Raw genomic sequence first — 20,918 nt, 5'->3', positions numbered from 1 at the left:
GCCATGTCTGGGAGGCAGAACCAGGAGTGAGAGTACCCACAGGTGAAGGGGGAAAGGAATCACCCAAGGATCCAAGAGCAAGCAAAAAGCGGGGATGAGTCTTCATTCAACACACGTGTGTTAAGTGTGTACTAAGTGCCAAGCACTGGGATTGCACAAATGAGCAAAACCAGATGGTATCTAGGGAGGGCCGGAGCCACCAACAAAAACTGTCACATATACATATGTAAACCATGACTGTGCTGAATTGAGGGGAAGACAGAGATTACCATGAGAGTCTACAGGGAGATTTTGACTTGAATCTGGGCAGTCATAGAAGGTTTCCTGAGAAACAGACATGTTAGCCAGGAGCTAAAAAAGGAGCAGGAATTATTAACTATCTAGGACAAAACTCTTCCAATAGTGAGGGACCAGCTCGCTTCTCCCCTTAATCCACTGCAGACTGATGGTTTCATAAAATAAAAACGTCACGGCAATGTCAAAATATTATACAGGTTTCTGATAACTTAGCTGTCATTTCTATATTTGGACCAGATACCAGTAGTTGATAGTCTAGCCAGTTCTTAGACTGCTGTTTGAATAGTACTAACTCAGGACAAGAAGACAGGAAGAACACATGCAGAGGCCTGTATTAACAGAACAGGTGCTAAGACTGCGGGGGATTATCACTTTCACAACACTGATCACTAATAAAGCCACTTCTATTGGGATCACCTGACAAACAAAAAAGATGCTCAGGAACTGTGACTCAATGGTAATAGAATCAGCCTCTAAAGGTAGTTAAGGTCCTAATTCCATTTCAATATTAGTTATCTTCTTAAATTTCTAAATAGAACTCAGTAACTACTGAATGGGTGACCAACTTTTAGAGCCAAAATTACTGTAAATTTTTCATGCCTTTTACTTTAAACAACTTGAAAAGTAAAGGGCAGAAAAAATACAAACTAAATGCATCTATAATCACTATGCTCTACAGGCACACTGAATACCAGTCTCTAAAGTGGAAGGTAAATATGTATATGTATATTTCTTAAAGCATTGTGACATGTGTTGGCATAATTACTAGGAAAAGGTTCCTGGAGAAAAATATTTCAACTGTAGGGAAAAAAAGCATTATTCTGCTGCATTATTAGGCTGCTCTATTGTTCTGTACTTTGAAAATTCTTTACACTACAGCAGAAGATGCATCATATATTATTAAAACTATATAAGCTCTTTGAGTCACAAAGAAGGCTTCACCCCACCTTGAACTGCTTATTTATTGATGTACCTAAAATTTCAAGATCTATTTGGTTAAAACAGTAACACAATACAAGCTGCTATGAAGAAATGAATGACTACTTTAAGGTCAGAGCTGGAGAGAGGTGAAAACCTTACAAAAAGATCCAATCTCAAGCAGGTGTCTGCTCTTGATTTCAAACAGTGCCAAGTTTCCAGCATCAATCACCACATTCACTAAGAACTGAGGGAAAAAAATTAGCTCCCTTACTCATGCAAAAAAATCCAATATATCTAGATCAGTGGCTCTCAACCTTGGCTGCACTTTAAAGTCACCAAGAGATCTTTTAAAAAGTACTTAATGCCTAGGTCCTATTCCAGAACAATTAAATTAGGATTTCTAGGGGATGTGGGGGGCCCAGAGAGTGACAGTATTAAGAGCTCCCCAGGTGATTCCAATGGACATAGGGAGTTGAGAATAACTGATTGGTGATCATATGCAGAGAGAAGGAAATCACAACAGGAAGAAAAGTGCATTGTTGCATCTTTTGAATAACTATTTCTAGAGACCTTTTGGTCTTTGCATGTGTGCTGGTAATGAGCTTGTCTGATTCTGCCCTTCATATATGTGACAAGGGTCCTCAGGTATGGCACACTCTGACATTTAAATTTTCCCCAGTAACACCCCCTCTCCCCATCCTTCCAGATCTGGGACAGACCTGGACTTAAGTAGATTATGATTATTTGCTTATCTCTTTGTAACTCACTACTTTGGCAAATTGCTAAAAAATATCTGTGCAAATATTATTGCAATAACAAAATTCAAAAGGCATGTTCACACTTCAAGAGCTATAATTTGGCAGTTATGACACAGAGATAAAAAAATCTATCTTGAAATAATGTATGGTTACAAATGTATCTACTAGTTACTCTAAATGTGTTTATAGTGCAACAAGATCTTTGGGAGAAAAAAAGATTCATCCCAAAGATTTATTTAACTGACTCAAATTTTCAATCCTTATGTAATACATTGTTTATTAGATGCATCTTTATTAGGGTTTCCCAACTTCAGTGCCATTGACCATTTAGGCTGAATATTTCTGTCTTTGACCTCGACCCTCAGTGTGAGAACCAAAAATAACTCCAGACAATGTCAACTGTCCCCTGGGATGTACAATGCTTCTGGGAACCACAATTTTCTGTTTGAGACCCACTGGTATATCTCACTAAAGATTGCAAAGCAATTCAATAACATGATCTTACAAAGCAAGTCAATAATATGATGTTATAAAACCATAAAATGTTCCTAAAAAGATAATCTGCAGGAACAAATATCCAGAGAACCTAGCTAATAAGTGTCTCTTTATTTATAGAAAGATAGAGATCTGGCCTTTGGCACTAAACCAAACATTCTAACTGGACACATGTTAACACTGTGAGTGCTTTGGCACTTTTTCTGTTTAGATGAACCCAATAAGATGAGAAATACCTGCTAATGGAGCTATCAAAAACCTAAAGCAAAGACAATTATTTTTAATGATGCAATATGAATTTTGCAAGATCCAAACACTTTTGTTTCAAACCTAATATTGGCAAGAAAGAAGCAGAAGAGAAACAGCAACAATTAACCAAATATCCTCTAATGGGGCATTTTACCTCCATGCCTGGTCCTTGACCACTGAGTGGCAATAAACTACAAACTAGGACAACAACATGAGATTGATGAAGGTGCCTCCCAAGTCTCCCTGGTGAAATCAATACAGTCAGTCATGTTTATGTTGCACAGAGAGAAAGATCAGGAGTACAGAGAATTTGATTACTGTTAGGCCAGGATACAAACAGGAACTTGAAAAAGGAACTACTTGAGAGAGAGAATGTGTTCTTCTGAAGCCAGTAATCACTGAGTTTTTCTTGGGCTACTGACTTTCCTTTGAAACATTAAAGCACAATTACTACAAGCAAAATTAAGTTTTCATGGAAAAGCACAATGTTTTATCCTAGTCTGTAAAATGAAGACACTGGTTTAGGATCTGGACTGTAAATTACTAAAATATCCCCATTTTCTCCATCAAGGGCAGAAATCGCTAATCAATCAGGACCCAGAGGAGACCTCAGAAATTTATCAACATTGTACTCCAGGCAACCACTGCTAATAAACTGGAATGTAGAAGAAGCAAAATCAATTTGTCACCCTATATATAATACAAGTCAAAAGCACAGAGATTAGATTGCATATACATAAAAAGAACCAGGGAAAACATATTTATGTAGGTATTATTATTTTATCAATATCTGACATCCCTAGCTACTTCAGGGTATGTTTCTGTGCTCTGCCTATGAAATGTAAATGTGAGTGCTGTATGGAACTTCCAGGAAGGCTCATTAAAGTAGCTGAATCAACTGAGAGGGTCTTTCTACTTCCTGCTACCTGGAATAGAGATGTAATGGCTAGAATTCTTGCAGCTTTACTGTACTTTGAGATGTCTTTGATGGAAGCCATGCTTCCCACAGCAGAAAAACATGCCCTTGTACCACTTTTCATGTCACAAAACCAGAAAGAAATCTAGAGCTTCTTGCTTCTAGACTTGCAAATTTTGAGAAATAAATTTCCATTATGTCTAAGTTTCTATTTTTTTTTCCATTAACTCTAGGCAAACCTAATCCTTAGATTTAGCATATTGGGTTTCAGCTATCCTTGCCATTTTTGTCTAACATGGATGTACTAAACATGCAAAAGGATGATAAACGACTGAATGCTTAGGTGACAAATATGTCAAGGAAAGGCATTTCACAGCATTTCCGACTTGATCTTCATCACAAACATGAGAAGAATTACTTCTCAGTTAAGCATATGAAGAAAGTGAGGCTTTGAGACTAAATAGTTTATTCTAAGATCACAGATCCAGTTAAACCAAGAGACAGATTACAAATCATAGTTGTTTGGAGCCACAATTCATAGTCTATTCATTTTACCATAAAATGTTTTTCTCTTTTTTTAATTTTTGAGATAACATTTTTAATTTACATTACCATCAAGGGCTTATGCTCCACTAAAGAAAGAGTTGAACACATAAAAAGTAAAAATGCCACAATTCAGCAGGATTATAGGTAGGGGTTACAAACAACAAGCAAATGAGAAGATGTTCAACTTCACTCATAATAAGTAAATCCTGTAGTAGTCACAGATCTTTAAAACTATAGTAGTATATAATTCTTAATCTGTTTGGCAAAGATTTAAAACAAAGCTTAACAAAACACTATTTTGTTATAAAAATTTTGAAAACACCGATGTGCAAAGCAATAAATAAGATTACTTTCAATCTAAGAGAGGGAGTAAAAGGCATCGTGTGTCACCGAAGGGGCTTCAGTTTGAGCGAGAAATTTGACAAAAGTGAAACAAAACATGATGCTCAATGAATTAAACTAACAACGTTATAGGTGTCACATTAAAGGATGTGACTGTTCAATGAATCAAACATACGAAATATGCTATCTGAGCCAAGAGGAGGGGAAGGCATTAATTTGGAATACTCGTTGTTTGTTCCTTCCTGGTTTCCCTGCCATTAACTTTCACCTTCATTTTTGATATATTCCCAGATTCTCCTCTTGGCACAGAGGCTACAAAGGCATGAGTACGCAACACCCACAAGAAGACCAACATACAGTCAAGGAAATCCTCTATGAAAACAGAATTCATTGCAACTGAAAAAGTAAAATGTAATGAGAACAGGTGAATGACTAAATAAAAACCTGAAATCGGTATTAGCTATTATCTGACTTCTCAAATCAGATACAAACCCTAATGGATTCACTGAAATTTCTCCACATTTTTCACATATGGATAATTTTTGGGTTAGTCTGGGTGGGAGGGCAGGTATGGTAGGAAGAATAACTATATTCCTAAAGTTGTACATATGAAATATGTATTCCTAACAAAATAAATAAATAAATAAATTAATTTTAAAAAAGCAAAAAACTCAATTAAAAGATGAAAAAATAAATGAATAAATAGATAAATAAGAATATTCCACTATTCTCAAAAAGATAACGTAAGCTTGGGAAACTGCCACAAAAGAGGCAGACTCTTCCAAAAAGAATATCATTTGCAACAGGCGCTCCTCATAGGAACATGATGGTAAGACACAAAAGTTAAGGAGAGCAAAGTAACATTATGCTCAGGGCAGTGGCTTCTGAAAGTCCTTCCCAACCACCCTCTTCTCTGATTTTGGATTTTAAGAGAGCTTAGTTAACAACAAGAGGTTGGGTAGGTTTCATACATGTATTTAAGAACACAAGGCTAAATATAAGGCAGATTGGACCAGATTTGGAAACCTGGATAGCAAGCACAAAAAAACTGGACTTTAATATATCAGGTAACTAGAAAGAAACTCAAGTCATATGTGATATTATTATGGACAATATGATAAAATATTTTAGGGATATTAATGGATTTCAGCACTCAGGAATGGATTGGGGCCTGGGAGGAGTTAGATGTTCAGACCAGAAGTTGAAGACTAAGGAGCAGATACCTTTAGTAGTTGGCATACAAACAGTGATAATAGGGGAAATGAGCAGGACTGACATTTTGGTGGGCAAAGACTAGCGACCATTAGAACACTGTGCTAGAACACACCATGTAAGTATGAGTGACTTGCAAGCATTTCACTAATGAGCAAAAATGTGTGAAGACTGGCAAAAGAACTTGAAACTTCTTTGAATGTACTACCCAATGGCTAGGTGGAGAATATCATGGCATTCCGAGATGAGTAAAGTGTCTCAGTACTGTACTCAGGGCACGGTCACCTCAGCCCTCAATTCTCTTTACTCCTTCCAAATTAAACCTGGAACATCCTGTTGCCACAAAATCAAACAAGTACTAAGAGTGCCATGGAAACCACAAAATTAGCAGTGAGGCCGTGAGTCAAGGTTTCCTATACCTACCAATCGGTAGAGCTCAGTGATGCTGATGTCTTCGGGATCCACCATTGCATACTCTTTCCTAGGCACCAGGTCCAGTCCCAGTTGTCTAGAAAACAAATAGCAAAAGTTTGGGAGAAAAGTCATCTCTGTGTAAGACATTAGGTGTTAATATTTTTGTTGCATCTCCTTGAAGTTGGAATGAATCACCCACCATGTTCCTCTTCCCATTTTACTCCACATGACTGTGTCAGCACAATGGACAACACTGGGCCATTCTTGAGAAACAGAAGGTGAGTCAGGGAGACAAACTGAGAGAGGATGGTAAGAGTTCCTGCACTGAGGCCTTTGTACACTATGGGGAGCCTTCCGCATCCCAAAGATATCATCAGAGAAGCCCTTCCACACAACAATGGGGTGAAAACCTAGAGCTAGACATTATTTGGCTCTGGAAATGGGAGTATAGGAGAGGGAGTCTGGGCTTCTAGGATTTGCCTTAGCCCCCAAAGAGCAAAAAATGACCAGAGTTAACCTGCTTCTAATGGGAGTATGACAACCTGGGCGTACTTCTCACTCAGCGCAGGTTCTTGGTTTGGCCGTCATGAGACATTCAGCAAGGGCAGGAAACAGGAATTGGGCAGCACAGTGCAGGCCTGGAGAGGCCAAAGGGTTTAATCTCTTGGGTCAAGTGTCATTTCGGCTGACATGTGGCTTGCTGTGCTGACAAGTGTTCTAAGTACTCTAAGCCTCGATGGAGTGTGGTAAGTGACTTGCGAAGTGTGCTTACTAGGATGGACAGAAGAAAGTAAGAATGCTCTTCTAGCCAGGTTCTCACCCCACCCTGAAGTGGCCTTGGGAACACCCTCCCCTGGAGGACCCACCACTGCACTTCACCAATGTCAATGTTCCTCTCACGAACCAGCTGGGACCGTCCCACAGCTCCATGAAGCTTCTGTAGTGCCCAAAGGATCAATGAAAGATCTGTTCTTCACGAGAATTCCCTCAGTAACCACACCCCAGGCCCCATGCTCACTTCTCCAGAGATCACTTATTCTGCATCCCTTTGACATCATGGTTCTGACACGGAAGCCGCGGACCCTGCACTTCCAATTACAGAACCACAGCTTTCTTACTTTTGAATTTTACAAAGAATTCTGAAATTTTATTCCCTTTCCAAAATCTCACTAAAGTTTCATAAGTAAAATTCGTTAATTCAGTGTCTACTTCAAGGCAGGAACTGCCCAGACACCCTGAGGGATATTTGTTCTGAGAAGATTAGAAGATTGTCAACTTCCTTGAGATCAGGAATTGTCTTTCAGATGTTAAGACAGTTTCTTAGTTTTCCTAGATTTCCCTTTAAGAAAACACAAAGTGATCACGCTGAACTGTAGATGAACTTTAAAATCACAACAAGCACTGTGATTTGCTTTCTAGAGACCCCTATCCCCCATGTTATATCCTCAGCCATACTTCTGATAGGAGCAGGTCCCCATTCTCCATTTCCTCCAAGACAGAATCACAGCACTACCGTCCAAGACCTCATTTTATAGCAAGTCAGTGCTGCTGCTGCAACAATATCCAGCAAAGGAAGGAGGACACGGAACCACACCTGAATTGTGTTGCCTGCCAAACCCCAAACTCCTCATATGAGGAGCTTCCCTGCCTACATTACCTACTGGGAGGTGGGTGACAGATGAGACAGTCACCTGACTATCACCCCTTCCTGAGCCACATCTGACCAGCCTGCAGGTAGGCATCTGACCTAAGGACAAATACTCCATGAACTGGAAGTGACATATGAAAAGCTGGTATAAAATGTAGAGCCCAAACTGAAGTAAGCTATTGGCTATCAATGAGAGTCCTTCTTTGTGAACTTGAACTTGGAAATCCAGACAGCATTGGCCATGTGGCATGGGTGGAAAAGGTACTGGAAAGACAACTGGACTGTGCCATTGCAGGGTTGAGTACAGATCAGCTGCAGCTACACAGGTTCCGTAGCAGCTGTGGGCTCCAGAACCTTCCGGGGCGTTCAGGCTCAGTAATCTATTATGCAAGTCCCTTTCTCCCTAAGTCTTGACAGTCCAGCTTCCACTAGCTGCCTGGAGTCCTAGCTGTTACGAAGTATCTTATTTGTGTTTATTTGATGTTATTTTGTCAACTCCTAGGTATACCCAAAACAAAACAAAACATTGATTCAGGTTTCTGAGCCTACAGTATCAGGGCACTGCTTTCCAAGGCAGAGAGAAATGATAAGAAAATAGGCACAGACAAGGTGGGGGAACATCAGGAAGGATACAGGAAGGCAGAGAGAGTCAAGTCTTGCATCAAACTGGTCACTAAGTTACTCTGTGACACGAGGAGTAGGGATAAATAGATGATCTCTCCTGTAATATCTCTGCGGCAAAGTCAGAGGACATCAGAGGACTCTGTGAGCCACAGAAACAAGTGCCAATGCTACACATCTGTCTGAAACTCCCAGGTGAGAGCACCTGTTTGACTGGCACCATTTGGGAACAAAACGATTTATCTCCTCCTCCTCCCCAGACTCCCACATCCAGGGGGCTTCTCTTTACCACTCTTCTACAGTTTGACGTACAACTTGACATTGAACACATTCTTCATTTACGTTCATCCACAGATTTATGTGTGGACAGATAATTTTGCAGGGCAGTTTCATCTCATAGAAATGGCAAGAGAAGGATCTTCCCTGGCTTTCTACTTAGCACTATTCAAGAAGAAAACAAATTTATACTTAAAGGCAAATGCATAATCTCTAAGCTGAAAGTTATTTTCAAGTAAGTGGCCAATGAAATTCAAAGAAAACAGTGAGAGCCAGAAAATTCATGACTTTGAGGATGAATATATTACACTACTCATTTTTATGCATCAATGGTTTACCAACTTACTATAAATTAGCCACAGAATTGCCCAAAGCATAAGCTGGAACTTATTTAAGTCAGAAACTGAGTCACGATCCAGTCATGGTTTTCCTCCTTTCTCCCTTTCCTTAATCCATCATCTTCCTTCATAATACCAAAAAAGTATTTTCTTGCTTTCTCTATATCATATTTTTAATGATGTAGTATTTGTTCATGACCTATGTACACATTCCTGCACACTTTAAAGTATTTTAAAAACTGATTTGAGTAGAAAAAACAAAGACAGAGTCTGGAAAAGTACTCCCATCTGCTGGTTCACTCCCCAAGTGACCACAAAGGCCATGGCTGAGTGGGCCCAAAGCCTGGAACAGGGAATCTATCCAGTTTTCCTAGCGAGTAGCAGGGAGCTAATCACCCTGGTGTCTGTAAAACAGGAAGCTGGAGTCAGGAGCCGGAGCCAGGAATTGAACCCAGGGACCCAGATGTGGATCACGGGTTAGTGGCATCCCATCAGGCAGCTTAAATGCTAGGCGAAATGTCCGTCCCTGTAAGTTATTCTTGATAAACTAACTCTACCCAACTTCCTTTTATTTACAAACAAGTGCTTTAAGTGAGGATGAGCATGGTGATTAAGAGTCAATATCATTCAGTGGAAACTCAAAGGTTTTTCAAAACAATGAAGGAAAACATGAAAGGCAGGCAGCACAGGGCACACTCCAACAGTACTTTAGAGCTAGCCTCTTAGTACTTCTCCACCTCCTATGGCAAGACTGGAAGCTCCATGCAAACGGCTGGCAAATCTTGCCTGTGGGAGGAAGGATGTGTGTTTAATCTGATCATCCTGGAGTTCAAAGGGCCCTTGGACTTCCTAAAGTCAAGAAAAGTTCATTAATTTTCTCAAGTCTTAAAAAAGCAGTGTGTCAAGTCCAGTTCTCTTGCCACCACTCCACACCTGCTTTATTTCTCATAGGAATGAATCCTCCAGAGATAAATAAATCAGGCGATTCTATTCACTGGCCATAAAAAGATGAATGGCATATTGTACTTAAAAAAAATACCAGCCGTACTCTGAGTGAGATGGAAGTTTAAAATCTGTGAGTAAGCCCGTGCACTGCTTTCTGTAGTCTATAACATCTTGGCAGGGATCAAACCCAGCTGCTGATAAAGTGACTTCCTTCCTGTGAAGTGGAAGCAGCATTCTAGTTTCACATTGGTTCCTCCAGATTCAGTAAGAGGCAAATTTATCCATGGTTCATTTTCTGCCAAGTTCTCTTTGCTGTTTCTTTTCTCATTTTTTGATGCTCTAAGATCCTTTGAAAATCCAGAGAAAATGGGGCCTTGTGGCGAGGAAAGAACAGGAGGATACGACCACATGTGATATTAAGAAACCACTTCACTACCTCAACCAAGCCTTATGTGACCTAGGATCATGGGCAAAGTTGGCTTATTCTAATCTCTCATTCCTATATTAATATTCATACTTAGTATTCTATCAGCTTTGGTCAGAGCTTTTTACTCTCAGATTTACTACTTAAGTGCCTGACTGTTATTTTAAATAAATCACAGTTTTATTTAAAAGCAAACTTCAGTCAAGAACTGTTTCTCATTGAGTTCTCCTAAGCAGCTCCTCAAAATGGCTAAAATGAACCTCAGGACTAATCACAGCAATAATAAAAGGCCCCAGTGGTGCACCTGTCATGAGACTCTTAGCTGAAGCTGTTAACATCAATGCTTCCCTCTGGATTACATTGGTGACCTCTTGCTATAATATGGAAAAGGTATTTATTTATTTATTTGTTTATTTATTTTTGACAGGCAGAGTGGATAGTGAGAGAGAGAGACAGAGAGAAAGGTTTTCCTTTTGCCGTTGGTTCACCCTCCAATGGCCACCACGGCTGGTGCACTGCGGCCGGCGCACCGTGCTGATCCGAAGCCAGGAGCCAGGTGTTTCTCCTGGTCTCCCATGGGGTGCAGGGCCCAAGCACTTGGGCCATCCTCCACTGTCTTCCCGGAAAAGGTATTTATTAAAAGCAAATAGCGGGCCGGCGCCGTGGCTCACTAGGCTAATCCTCTGCCTTGCGGTGCCGGCACACCGGGTTCTAGTCCCAGTCGGGGCACTGGATTCTTTCCCAGTTGCCCCTCTTCCAGGCCAGCTCTCTGCTGTGGCCCAGGAAGGCAGTGGAGGATGGCCCAAGTGCTTGGGCCCTGCACTCCATGGGAGACCAGGAGAAACACCTGGCTCCTGGCTTCGGATCAGCACGCCGCATCGCGCTGGCTGCGGTGGTCATTGGAGGGTGAACCAACAGCAAAAGGAAGACCTTTCTCTCTGTCTCTCTCTCTCACTGTCCACTCTGCCTGTCAATAATAATAATAATTAAAAAAAGCAAATAGCATATACCAAACTTAAAGCCCACTTAAAAATAAGACCCCTTTAGCCAGAAGCCACAACTAGTTAATCCTTGTGAACTGTTCATTTTCTCTGAGCACAGGCACTCCATCAGACCACACAGGGCACTGGAGAACAAACAATGTCTCAGTGCCACCCCAGCCTCAGAGGCCAAGGCTCTTGGCTCTCCCAGTGGTAGCCAGCATTAAGCATCAGAAAGGGAATACTGGAAAACTCCAAGTGATTTTTTGCAGTGATATCGCCAGACCCTGCTCCTACCACGCCGTTTCTACCGTGTTCACCCACAGCACAAGGCAGTGAGTACTGCCTTGCAAGGCTCAGTACTCACTCATTGCCCCAGTCCAGGCGGGCAGTGATGTGGCGCTTCACATCCTTCATCCGGTCATGGGTGAGATGGCCCACCAGCACCTGCCGCCGGAGATCCAGGATTTCATTCATGATGTGCCACAGCCGGTGGAAGAGATCACCTTCATTTCTCTAAGAAACATGGAAATGTGGAGAGCTGGCTGTCAGTCCCCATATGGAAAAGGAAGGAGGCAGGCCATCCTGTCTCTAGGTGCTTGCTGCTTTACGAAACATTCTCCATTAACAGACGCACTCTTGCTGCACTGTCCCTCAGTGCATTCCGTGTGCTATGCCTTTTCATGCAAGCAACACAATGCTGTCTTCCTGTCCAAGATCCAGCTTTACTTCTCACACTCCCCCATCAGACACGGTGTTCCTGTTTCTCACTGCACCTCCATACCTGACACTGGGCCCAGGCTCCGTGCTTTAGATTCTCTGCCTGTATGTCCATTTCAAGTGCTCCTTTCCTTGGGTCCAGGCAAGTTCCACTGTCCTCCAAGTCCCAGCCTAACTCACACTTCTATCAGGATATCTCCCCTGGCGATTGTTGTTCCTATTCTTTTCTCTCTTCTCTGAGGCATGCAACTAAAACCAATGAAAAGGAAAATCATTTTCCAATTATTTCTTGCCTGTTTGTCTTAATGCTTTATTGGATCTCCCATCAGCTTTTGGGCACATGGAGGGTGTTCAAACTCATTTATTGATGGACTGCCACTGCAGTGATCTAGATCTAGTGATCAGTGGCACTGAGACCTTTAAAAAAACACATGGCTTTCTTTCCTATTTTTTAGTCATGTGAAACTCATTAAGCTATGTGGCTTGGTGGAAGAAGACCTGTTAAGTGCCTGACTTCAAATCCTGATCTGGACACTCACTAGCTTTACAGACTGTGAGTCTGAGCTCTGTCATCTGTGAAACAGGGGCAGAACTATTTTCCTGCAACGTTGTTCTATAGATCAATGACGACAGTTACGAAGGAAGTTTTATAGCACAGACTTAGTGCCAGATGACCTTGGTCTGAATTCTAATTCTGCCATTTACTGGCTGAAAATTACTGGCAATGTAATCTGTTTATGTAAGAATCACAGTACCTACCTTATTGGTGGTTGTGAGGAGTTATGAGCTAGGAAGGTTGTCCCTTGGTATTTGCAAGGGATTGGCTACAGGATACTCTGAAGATATGAAAAGCTCTGGATGTTCAAGTCCCTTTATAAAATCATGGTAATATTTGAATGTAAACTATGCATATCCTCCCATATACCTAAAATCACCTCTATATTACTTATGACAGCTTGTACAAGGTAAACATAATGTTTATAGTTGCTACACTGTAATTTTACGGAATGACAAGAAAAAGGTCTGTGGTGTGTCAGTATAGGTGAAATTTTTTTCCAATTTTTTAAATCTGTAACTGGTTGAGTCTATGGATGAGGAATCTGTTGATACAGAGGGCTGAATAGCCCAGAATAAATACCATGAAAGCATCAGCTGCTACCATGCTGTGCTTTGGGAATTAGTCCGCGTGTCCACCAGAGGTCCATGTGTTAAAGACTTGGTCTCCAAAGTCTTATTTAATGGTTAATGGATTAAGTAAGGGTAGAAGCTTAATCCAATTATGGTATCTGAAGGTGAGCACATTGGGAGATGTTCAGATTGGATTAAGTTGTTAGGGTGGAGTCCCCCATGGAATCACGGTGGCTTTCTAAGGACAGACCACACAGACCTCTACAATGAGTGGGTTCGGTCTCTATTCCTGGTGACTCACCATGTGATCCTGCCTCTCTGCCTGCACTCCACCAGTAAGGCCCACCCTATCTTGGACTGTGAGCCAAAACAAACCTCTTTCCTTCATAAGTAGCTTCTCCCAGGTATTTGTCATAGTGACAAAAGAGTGACTAATACATATTAGGAATTTTATTGTACTGGGCTTGATTCAAGTAAGCTTATGATAAATACTATTTCTATACCCAAACCATACTATTTATATTTTAGCCCAGAGACATTCAGGTTAAACTCTATATTCATCTTTCTTAACCACAGAAGTTGCTAGTAGACTAGATAACTGAGATTATCATCCACCTGACATCCTCTACAGCTACAAGCAGCCAGAAATACCAAGTTCTATGTGAGGGGTAAATATGCTATGTCATAATGTAACATTTTGAAGTATTTTAAAAAGTAATGACATGTTTTCTGCTTGATTTGTAATTGGGGCCTTGAAGAGCTCCATGCACTGTGCAGGTTAATGTTTGCCATGGAAACCAGAATTCTCCAGGATCACATCCGTGGTCCTCTGAGACAGGCCTAGTCTTGCTCTCCTCTCAACTTCTAACGCACTCTGATGAGCCTCTTCTGCTATTTTTCAGCCTGTGCTCACATTTATGCGACCTTTTGAGTTGTCACACAGTACTCTTATGTTTTTTAAACTTTTAGGGCAATTTTTAAAAGATTCATTTCATTTATTTGAAAGGCAGAGTTATAGAGAGAAAGGGAGGAAGGGAGAGAGAGAGAGAGACAGAGAGAGAGAGAGAGATCATTCATCTGCTGGTTCACTCCTCAAATGGCCACAATAGACAGGGATGGACCAGACAGAAGCCAGGAGACAGTAGTTTCTTTTCTTTCTTTCTTTTTTCTTTTTCTTTTTCTTTTTTTTTTTTTTTTTTTGACAGGCAGAGTGGACAGTGAGAAAGGTCTTCCTTTGCCGTTGGTTCACCCTCCAATGGCCACGCAGCCGACGTGCTGTGGCCGATCCGATGGCAGGAGCCAGGTACTTACCCTGGTCTCCCATGGGGTGCAGGGCCCAAGCACTTGGGCCATCCTCCACTGCCTTCCCGGGCCACAGCAGAGAGCTGGCCTGGAAGAGGGGCAACCGGGACAGAATCCGGCACCCCAACCGGGACTAGAACCTGGTGTGCTGGCGCCACAAGGCGGAGGATTAGCCTAGTGAGCCGCGGCGCCAGCCTAGAGACAGTAGTTTCTTACGGGTCTCCCACATGGGTGCAGGGGCCCAAGCACTTGGGTCACCCTCCCCTCCAACTCTTTCCCAGGCTCATTAGCATGGAGCTATATTGGAAGCGGAACAGCTAGGACTAGAGGCCAGCATTGCAGGCAGTGGTTTTACCAGCTACACCACAGTGCTCTGATACTCTTATAACTGTGCTGCGGTCAGTGCCTGTGCTCTCTATGTGACGGCAAGCCTCCGTCACAATGGCTGCATCTGCCGTGTGCATCCCCAGCAGCTGGAGAATGCATGAACAAGCAAATGAATGACTACCTTCAAGCACAGGTGTCAGTTTTTGTGGACACTGAGAGACAGGTTCTGTTTAGGGCATACAAAAGAAGTATGAAAGATCAAGACGCCACTTAAGAACTCAGCAGTGGGAAAGAGCCTTAAGCCCACTTAGGTGAAAATAAAATGCTGTAAGGATGGCATAAAATGAGTAAAATCTCTTGTTGCAAGGGAGAGAGCCAGTATCCTCTTGAACTGTCACATGAGACAGTTGTCTGCCTGCTCTTGGGGAGGGCACTGTGCAATTTTTTATTAGGATAGACTGCACTGTCTATGATGTCATCTCTAATACTTCATGGAGATGAGAAGGAAGCAGGGTTCTTTATAAAAATAAGAACTGCCAGCTGGCCCTTTAGGGAACAAAACCAAGGGCAGAGAGAGGCAGTCATCCTGACATACCACAGGCCCTACTACTGAGAAAAAAACCTACACATGCAGTCACACAACTGTGATTCTTTAGATTAGAAACTCGACAGAGATGACCAAATATGAAAAATGCTTCTGATTTAGTGTGAAATGAATGGGGTAGGCTAAAAAAATCAAACACTTAGAATAAAACAATATCTAGAAATTCCTGCAATAAAAGCCAAATGAAAAGATAACTGTGAGCTGTTCAGCATTTTAGAGATTGGGTAATTTTTTATTTGCCTTAAAGAAGCACAAATTTGGGCAGCAGTGGAGCTAGATTTAAATTCAGGCTCTACCACTTTATGTGGGACCCCAGATAAATTATCTTTGAAAAGATTCAGAAATAAAAACTTTCTGGCAGAACCCGAGGGAAGAGAGATGTAAAATACAAGGAACTCTGTAAAATATACAGAGCTCAGAGCCTGCATAAATACTCAATAAAAGATGGTTTTGTATTTGTCCTAAACTTGTGGTGGTTATATTACTTATAGGCCAATAAGTTATATTTAAAAGAGCATTATTTGGGCTTTTAGTGATGTTATTTAAAAGAGTAACATTTACCATGTGCTTTTATGCCGTTTGACATATATTATCTCATTTAATAACTTACAACTTAGAAAATATTATTACCCTCATCAAACATCTTCAAGTAGAGAAGCCAAGTGTTTTAAAACTATTGCAAAGTAACATGGGTAGCTCCCTAAGTACAGTCAAGAATGAAAAATGCAAACCAAAATATTTTCATCAGGAGAAAGAGAAATCACAAAGTATGACATGCTCAGGTCAGTTTCATTCTCAACGTCAAAAATGTGGTATCTCTGGGTTAAAGTTTCCTTTTGCTCCTAATATAACTGACAATATTCCAGTATCCAGGGAATCTTTTAGAAAATTCTCTCTCTTTCATACTACTCGAGACATCAGGAAGAGAGGTTACCTGTAGCATGTACTACACATGGATTTTCAAACCATCCATGAATGTCCTCAAAATAGTTGCAACTCTAAAAGCAGATTAAAAATAGCTAGATAAGGCAAAATCAAGAGTACATTCAACTTTGTTCCCCTGCAGTCACCACATAAAAGGAAAGCACTGGTGCTCTAGCTCTACTAGTAGATGATACTTATACTATCTTTATTTTTATAACTTTCCCTTGTTGAGTATTTAGGATGCAGTGGTTCAAACATTTCAGTTTTTCTGAGCATTAGTGCCACACACAATGTCCCTTTAAGTGAAGTTATACTTGGGTTTTATATTCTTTGCAATGTATATATTTTTTAAAACTCTAAAAAAGGATATCTGCATTCCCTTTGTACTGTGTTAGCACTGAGTGTTGGAGGTCAGTTCTTTTGACTTTGTGTTTACCAAGGCTACACCCTGTGGTAATTTGTCTAACATTGTCTTATGGATTTCTGTATTGAGTCCTGAAGCCATGGGCTTGAGAAAGGCATAAAGCAGAAAACTCCAACATCAAAGGGTTTTCATCAGTGACGTTTTAACATCTTACCTGAACGGAATACCTATGGCTCTTTGGATGTAAGAGGCAATAAAAGCCGTCATTTTGTGCCAATGTCCCTCACTAATTTGGATTTTCTCTTTGATAGACTGTTGCAAATCATTTTGTCAGGATAGGTATACCTTTGTATTCAGAATGAATCCCTTCACATGACTAAGCTATTCTACAAATTTCTTCAAAATAAAAGCAGAAATTGCATTTATTTTCTCTTTAATACTGTACTATCCTCATACTTCCCAGTACGTAGCAGTTCAGAGAGAGCATACCAGATTGCCATGGGAATCCCAGCTCAGCCACTTTTCTGAGTACAGCAGCACCCCTTATCCACACAGTCACTTTCCAAGAGTTTGGTTACCATCAGTCTATCAAGGTCTGAAAATATTCCATGGAAAGTTCCAGAAATAAATAATCCATAAGTTTCAAATAACTTTTCTTACAGTATATGGTTACAGCTTTTAATTTTTTATGTTATTGTTGATCATATCTTACTGCACCAAATTAAATTTTATCACATGTATGCATGTATAGGAAAAAACCAGAATGAAGGTGTTCTGTGTTTTCCACAGTGTGAGGCACCCACCAGGGCAAGTTAGAAATTCTCCACTACAGACAAAGGGGGAAGACTGCACTTGGTCTACAATAAGTACTTCACTCTCTATCCCTCATCTTTCTAATTTGTTTGCTGGAGGTGATCATAGTCACTATTGTCCTTGACGGGTTTAAAGATTAAATGAAATGCAGCATCTGTATATGGACTACTCCTTGTGACTTTGTTATACAGTAAGTTCTCAATAATATAATTACTTATGATAAGTAAATAAAGGTATGCATACATACTTCTAATTAATATTTTTAAAGAAGCATTTTCTGTGGTGCATTCAGAATATTCTAATTGATTCTGGGTAAGAAGTCTGTTACTTAGAGTACATGTGAATTACTTGGAGAATCAGAATATGATGAAATACCACTGTCACTAAAATTATACAAAAAATAAGTTAATTTCTCCTTGAAATTTAAAAATATTCAGGAAGTCCAACACGAGTTACTAGGTCCATGTAAACCATCCTATTTGGTAACATGACAGAAAAATCATCTTATATATTTCTGTGGTACTGAAAAAATATATATAAAATCCATGTGCAGTGGACAGATTATAAGTCTGTCTTATTAAGATGTATATTCCTGACTACTCGTGGGGTCCTAGTGAATTATAGTAGGTATTGAAACATTATTCACGTTTGGTTATGTTCAGATACATCTTAGAACAACTATCTATACCTAAAATCACACCATTAAAAATGTACCAACCACATAGAGCTGTTTCCACATGGTTCCCCAGTCTCTTAATGTTGATGTCATTTCTGTGATAACGGAGTCTTCAGTGGGAATAACCATTTCAAATTGTCTGTGAAGTTAAAACAGAAAAACAAAGTATAAAAGCAAATACCATAGACAACTCTCCTAAGTCCTCTAAAAGATAAACTAAGAAAGGAGCTGCCAAATTGCTTTTGGTTATGCAGACAGTAACCAGGATCTGAGCTTTCTGTGAGAAATGCTTTGTGGGTTCCAGCACTACGCTACCAAAACCATCAGCCACTCCATCCAAATCAAGTTTGAGCAGTGTGGTGGAAAAGTAACATTATCAGAAGAGTTCCGCTCTAGCTGTAGTCTGACTACCAGACAGCAACTCATTTAACCTCACGTAGCCCTAAAGCCTTCATCTGTAAAAGGAGGTCATCAGGCTACATAAACTCTGAAGTGACCTTTGCCTTCCAAGTGCTATGAGCACAGGACTCAAAAGGAATAAAAGAAACACTGTGCAACCATTAAGATAGGAAAGCTGTGAACATCCAAACTAACGTAGTATTATAAATAACTAGATACCCAGACACTGCCTGAACACTCACTTGGATTCATTAACACTTCATTTTTGTGCAAACAGAGCCATCACAAAGGATCAGGATAGATCAGCACAGAATTTAAGGGCTTAAGACCACATGGATATTTAGATATTCACTCTTTACATTTAAGGGCTTAAGACCTCATGGATATTTGGATATTCACTCTTTACATGACTCATGCAATGTAGTCTTCCAATGTCTTCTGTCAAAGTCAGAAACTCAACTTGGAGAATATTTACTCCAACAAATAATTAAGGTACATATGGTGGTCCAGAATTTGAGACGATACATATGGGGGGTTGGGTACAGAAGAGGAAGATTTAGTTTGTCCTTTGAATCATACCTTTGGCAAAAAATAATCTCCTTTTCTTTATCTCTAGTTTCTTTTTACAAATACTTTAAGTTTTTATGCAGGTTAAAGTAGTTAAATGGCTCTTATGACTACAGCCTCTCAAAAAATGCTACCAGCCATCTTGATGGGGATGATTTTCTTTATTTCAATACATTCTTCTCAAGGCCAACATCCAATATGGAGACTGTAACAGCACATTAGACATTAAGCCAGGTTGTCTAGATGGTCAAGGGAAAATTACTTCTTAGCATGAGGCTAATAACTGCTCTGCTGTTCCTTTTTGAAGTTATATCCAAAGCGTGTATGCCTGTCACTCCTCCGATGGTATTGACAGAATGCCATCTCACTAGTCCAAGTGATCAATTTCAGTTCACAATTGATCATACTGATAGGTCTAAGAGTCAAAGGGATCATACAAACAAGACTAGTGTCTGCGAATACTAACTGATAGAATAAAAAAGGGAGAGAATGATCCAACATGGGAAGCGGGATACACAGCAGACTCATAGAATGGCAGATGTCCTAAACAGCACTCTGGCCTCAGAATCAGCCCTTAAGGCATTCGGATCTGGCTGAAGAGCCCATGAGAGTATTGTAGGCATAGAAAGCCAAGACACTCTGGAAAAAAAAAAAAAAAAAACTAAATGAAAGGTCTCTGTGAGTGAGATCCCAGTAGAAAGAACGGGGCCATCAAAGAAGGAGATACCTTTCTCTGAAGGGAGGAGAGAACATCCACTTTGACTATGACCTTATCTAAATAAGATCGAAGTTGGTGAACTCGAAAGGCTTCCATAGCCTTGGCAACTCATGACTAGAGCCTAGGGAGATTATTGATGCCATAAACAAGAATGTCAAATTGTTAAGTCAACAACAGGAGTTACTGTGTACTTACTCCTCACGTAGGATCTCTGTCCTTAATGTGTTGTCCAGTGTAAATTAATGCTATAACTAGTACTGAAACAGTATTTTACACTTTATGTTCTGTGTGGGTGCAAACTGATGAAATCTTTACTTAATATATACTAAATCGATCTTGTGTATATAAAGATAATTGAAAATGAATCTTGATGTGAATGGAATGGAAGAGGGAGCTGGAGATAGGAGGGATGTGGGTAGGAGGGAAGTTATGGGGGGGGGGAAGCCATTGTAATCCATAAACTGTACTTTGGAAATTTATATTTATGAAATAAAAGTTTAAAAAAAAGAAAATTTTTTCCAGATTCCTTCACCAATGGTCCTTCATCTTCTCATATTACACTGCAGCTAAAATACCTGTTCTGTGACTAGTTTCCTTCTTGCTAGAGTTTAAACACTGCAGAAAATATAAAACTTGGATTTTAAAACTAGAAGTGAAAGTAAATAATAATAATATATGCCCTGCAGCAGATACAGAGCCTTTTATTAAGTCTACATATGACATTTTCACATACTAGTACATTTATTTTGCTTTCAGAGCAGCTGTTGGAATTCAAATGATGAATATTTTGAGAGGAAGATTATAAAATGATCCTTTATGAGGTCAAGAAGGGAGAACTGAATTTCAAGGAAACCTTGACATTCTACTTAACATTTAAGAAGTGACAGGACCTCCACAAATGCTAATACAAAGTGGCCTCACTATTCACAAACTATAATTTAATTTAAGGACCCCTATCAGTTCTACATTGCTCTGAAGACCCAGGAAAAGAACA

General features: G+C 40.2%; 1 protein-coding gene across 7 annotated transcripts in view; it reads right to left on the bottom strand.

Moving 5' to 3' along the window:
- The window catches only part of DOCK4 (dedicator of cytokinesis 4), a 520,558-nt gene that overhangs the window by 261,965 nt on the left and 237,675 nt on the right, over positions 1 to 20,918 (bottom strand). For all 7 annotated transcript variants that reach the window (XM_051849661.2, XM_051849660.2, XM_017342765.3 and 4 more), the window contains 3 exons: positions 18,283 to 18,379; positions 11,750 to 11,898; positions 6,160 to 6,244 (listed from right to left, as the gene is read on the bottom strand). In XM_051849661.2, the coding sequence (XP_051705621.1) occupies positions 6,160 to 6,244; positions 11,750 to 11,898; positions 18,283 to 18,379 (331 nt within the window). The remainder of the gene's footprint in view (positions 1 to 6,159; positions 6,245 to 11,749; positions 11,899 to 18,282; positions 18,380 to 20,918) is intronic.

The sequence above is a fragment of the Oryctolagus cuniculus genome, chromosome 3, assembly GCF_964237555.1.
Source record: "Oryctolagus cuniculus chromosome 3, mOryCun1.1, whole genome shotgun sequence".
NCBI lineage: Eukaryota > Metazoa > Chordata > Mammalia > Lagomorpha > Leporidae > Oryctolagus > Oryctolagus cuniculus.
The sequence above is the reverse complement of the archived record's forward strand: the minus strand, read 5'-3'. Positions and strand labels throughout refer to the sequence as shown.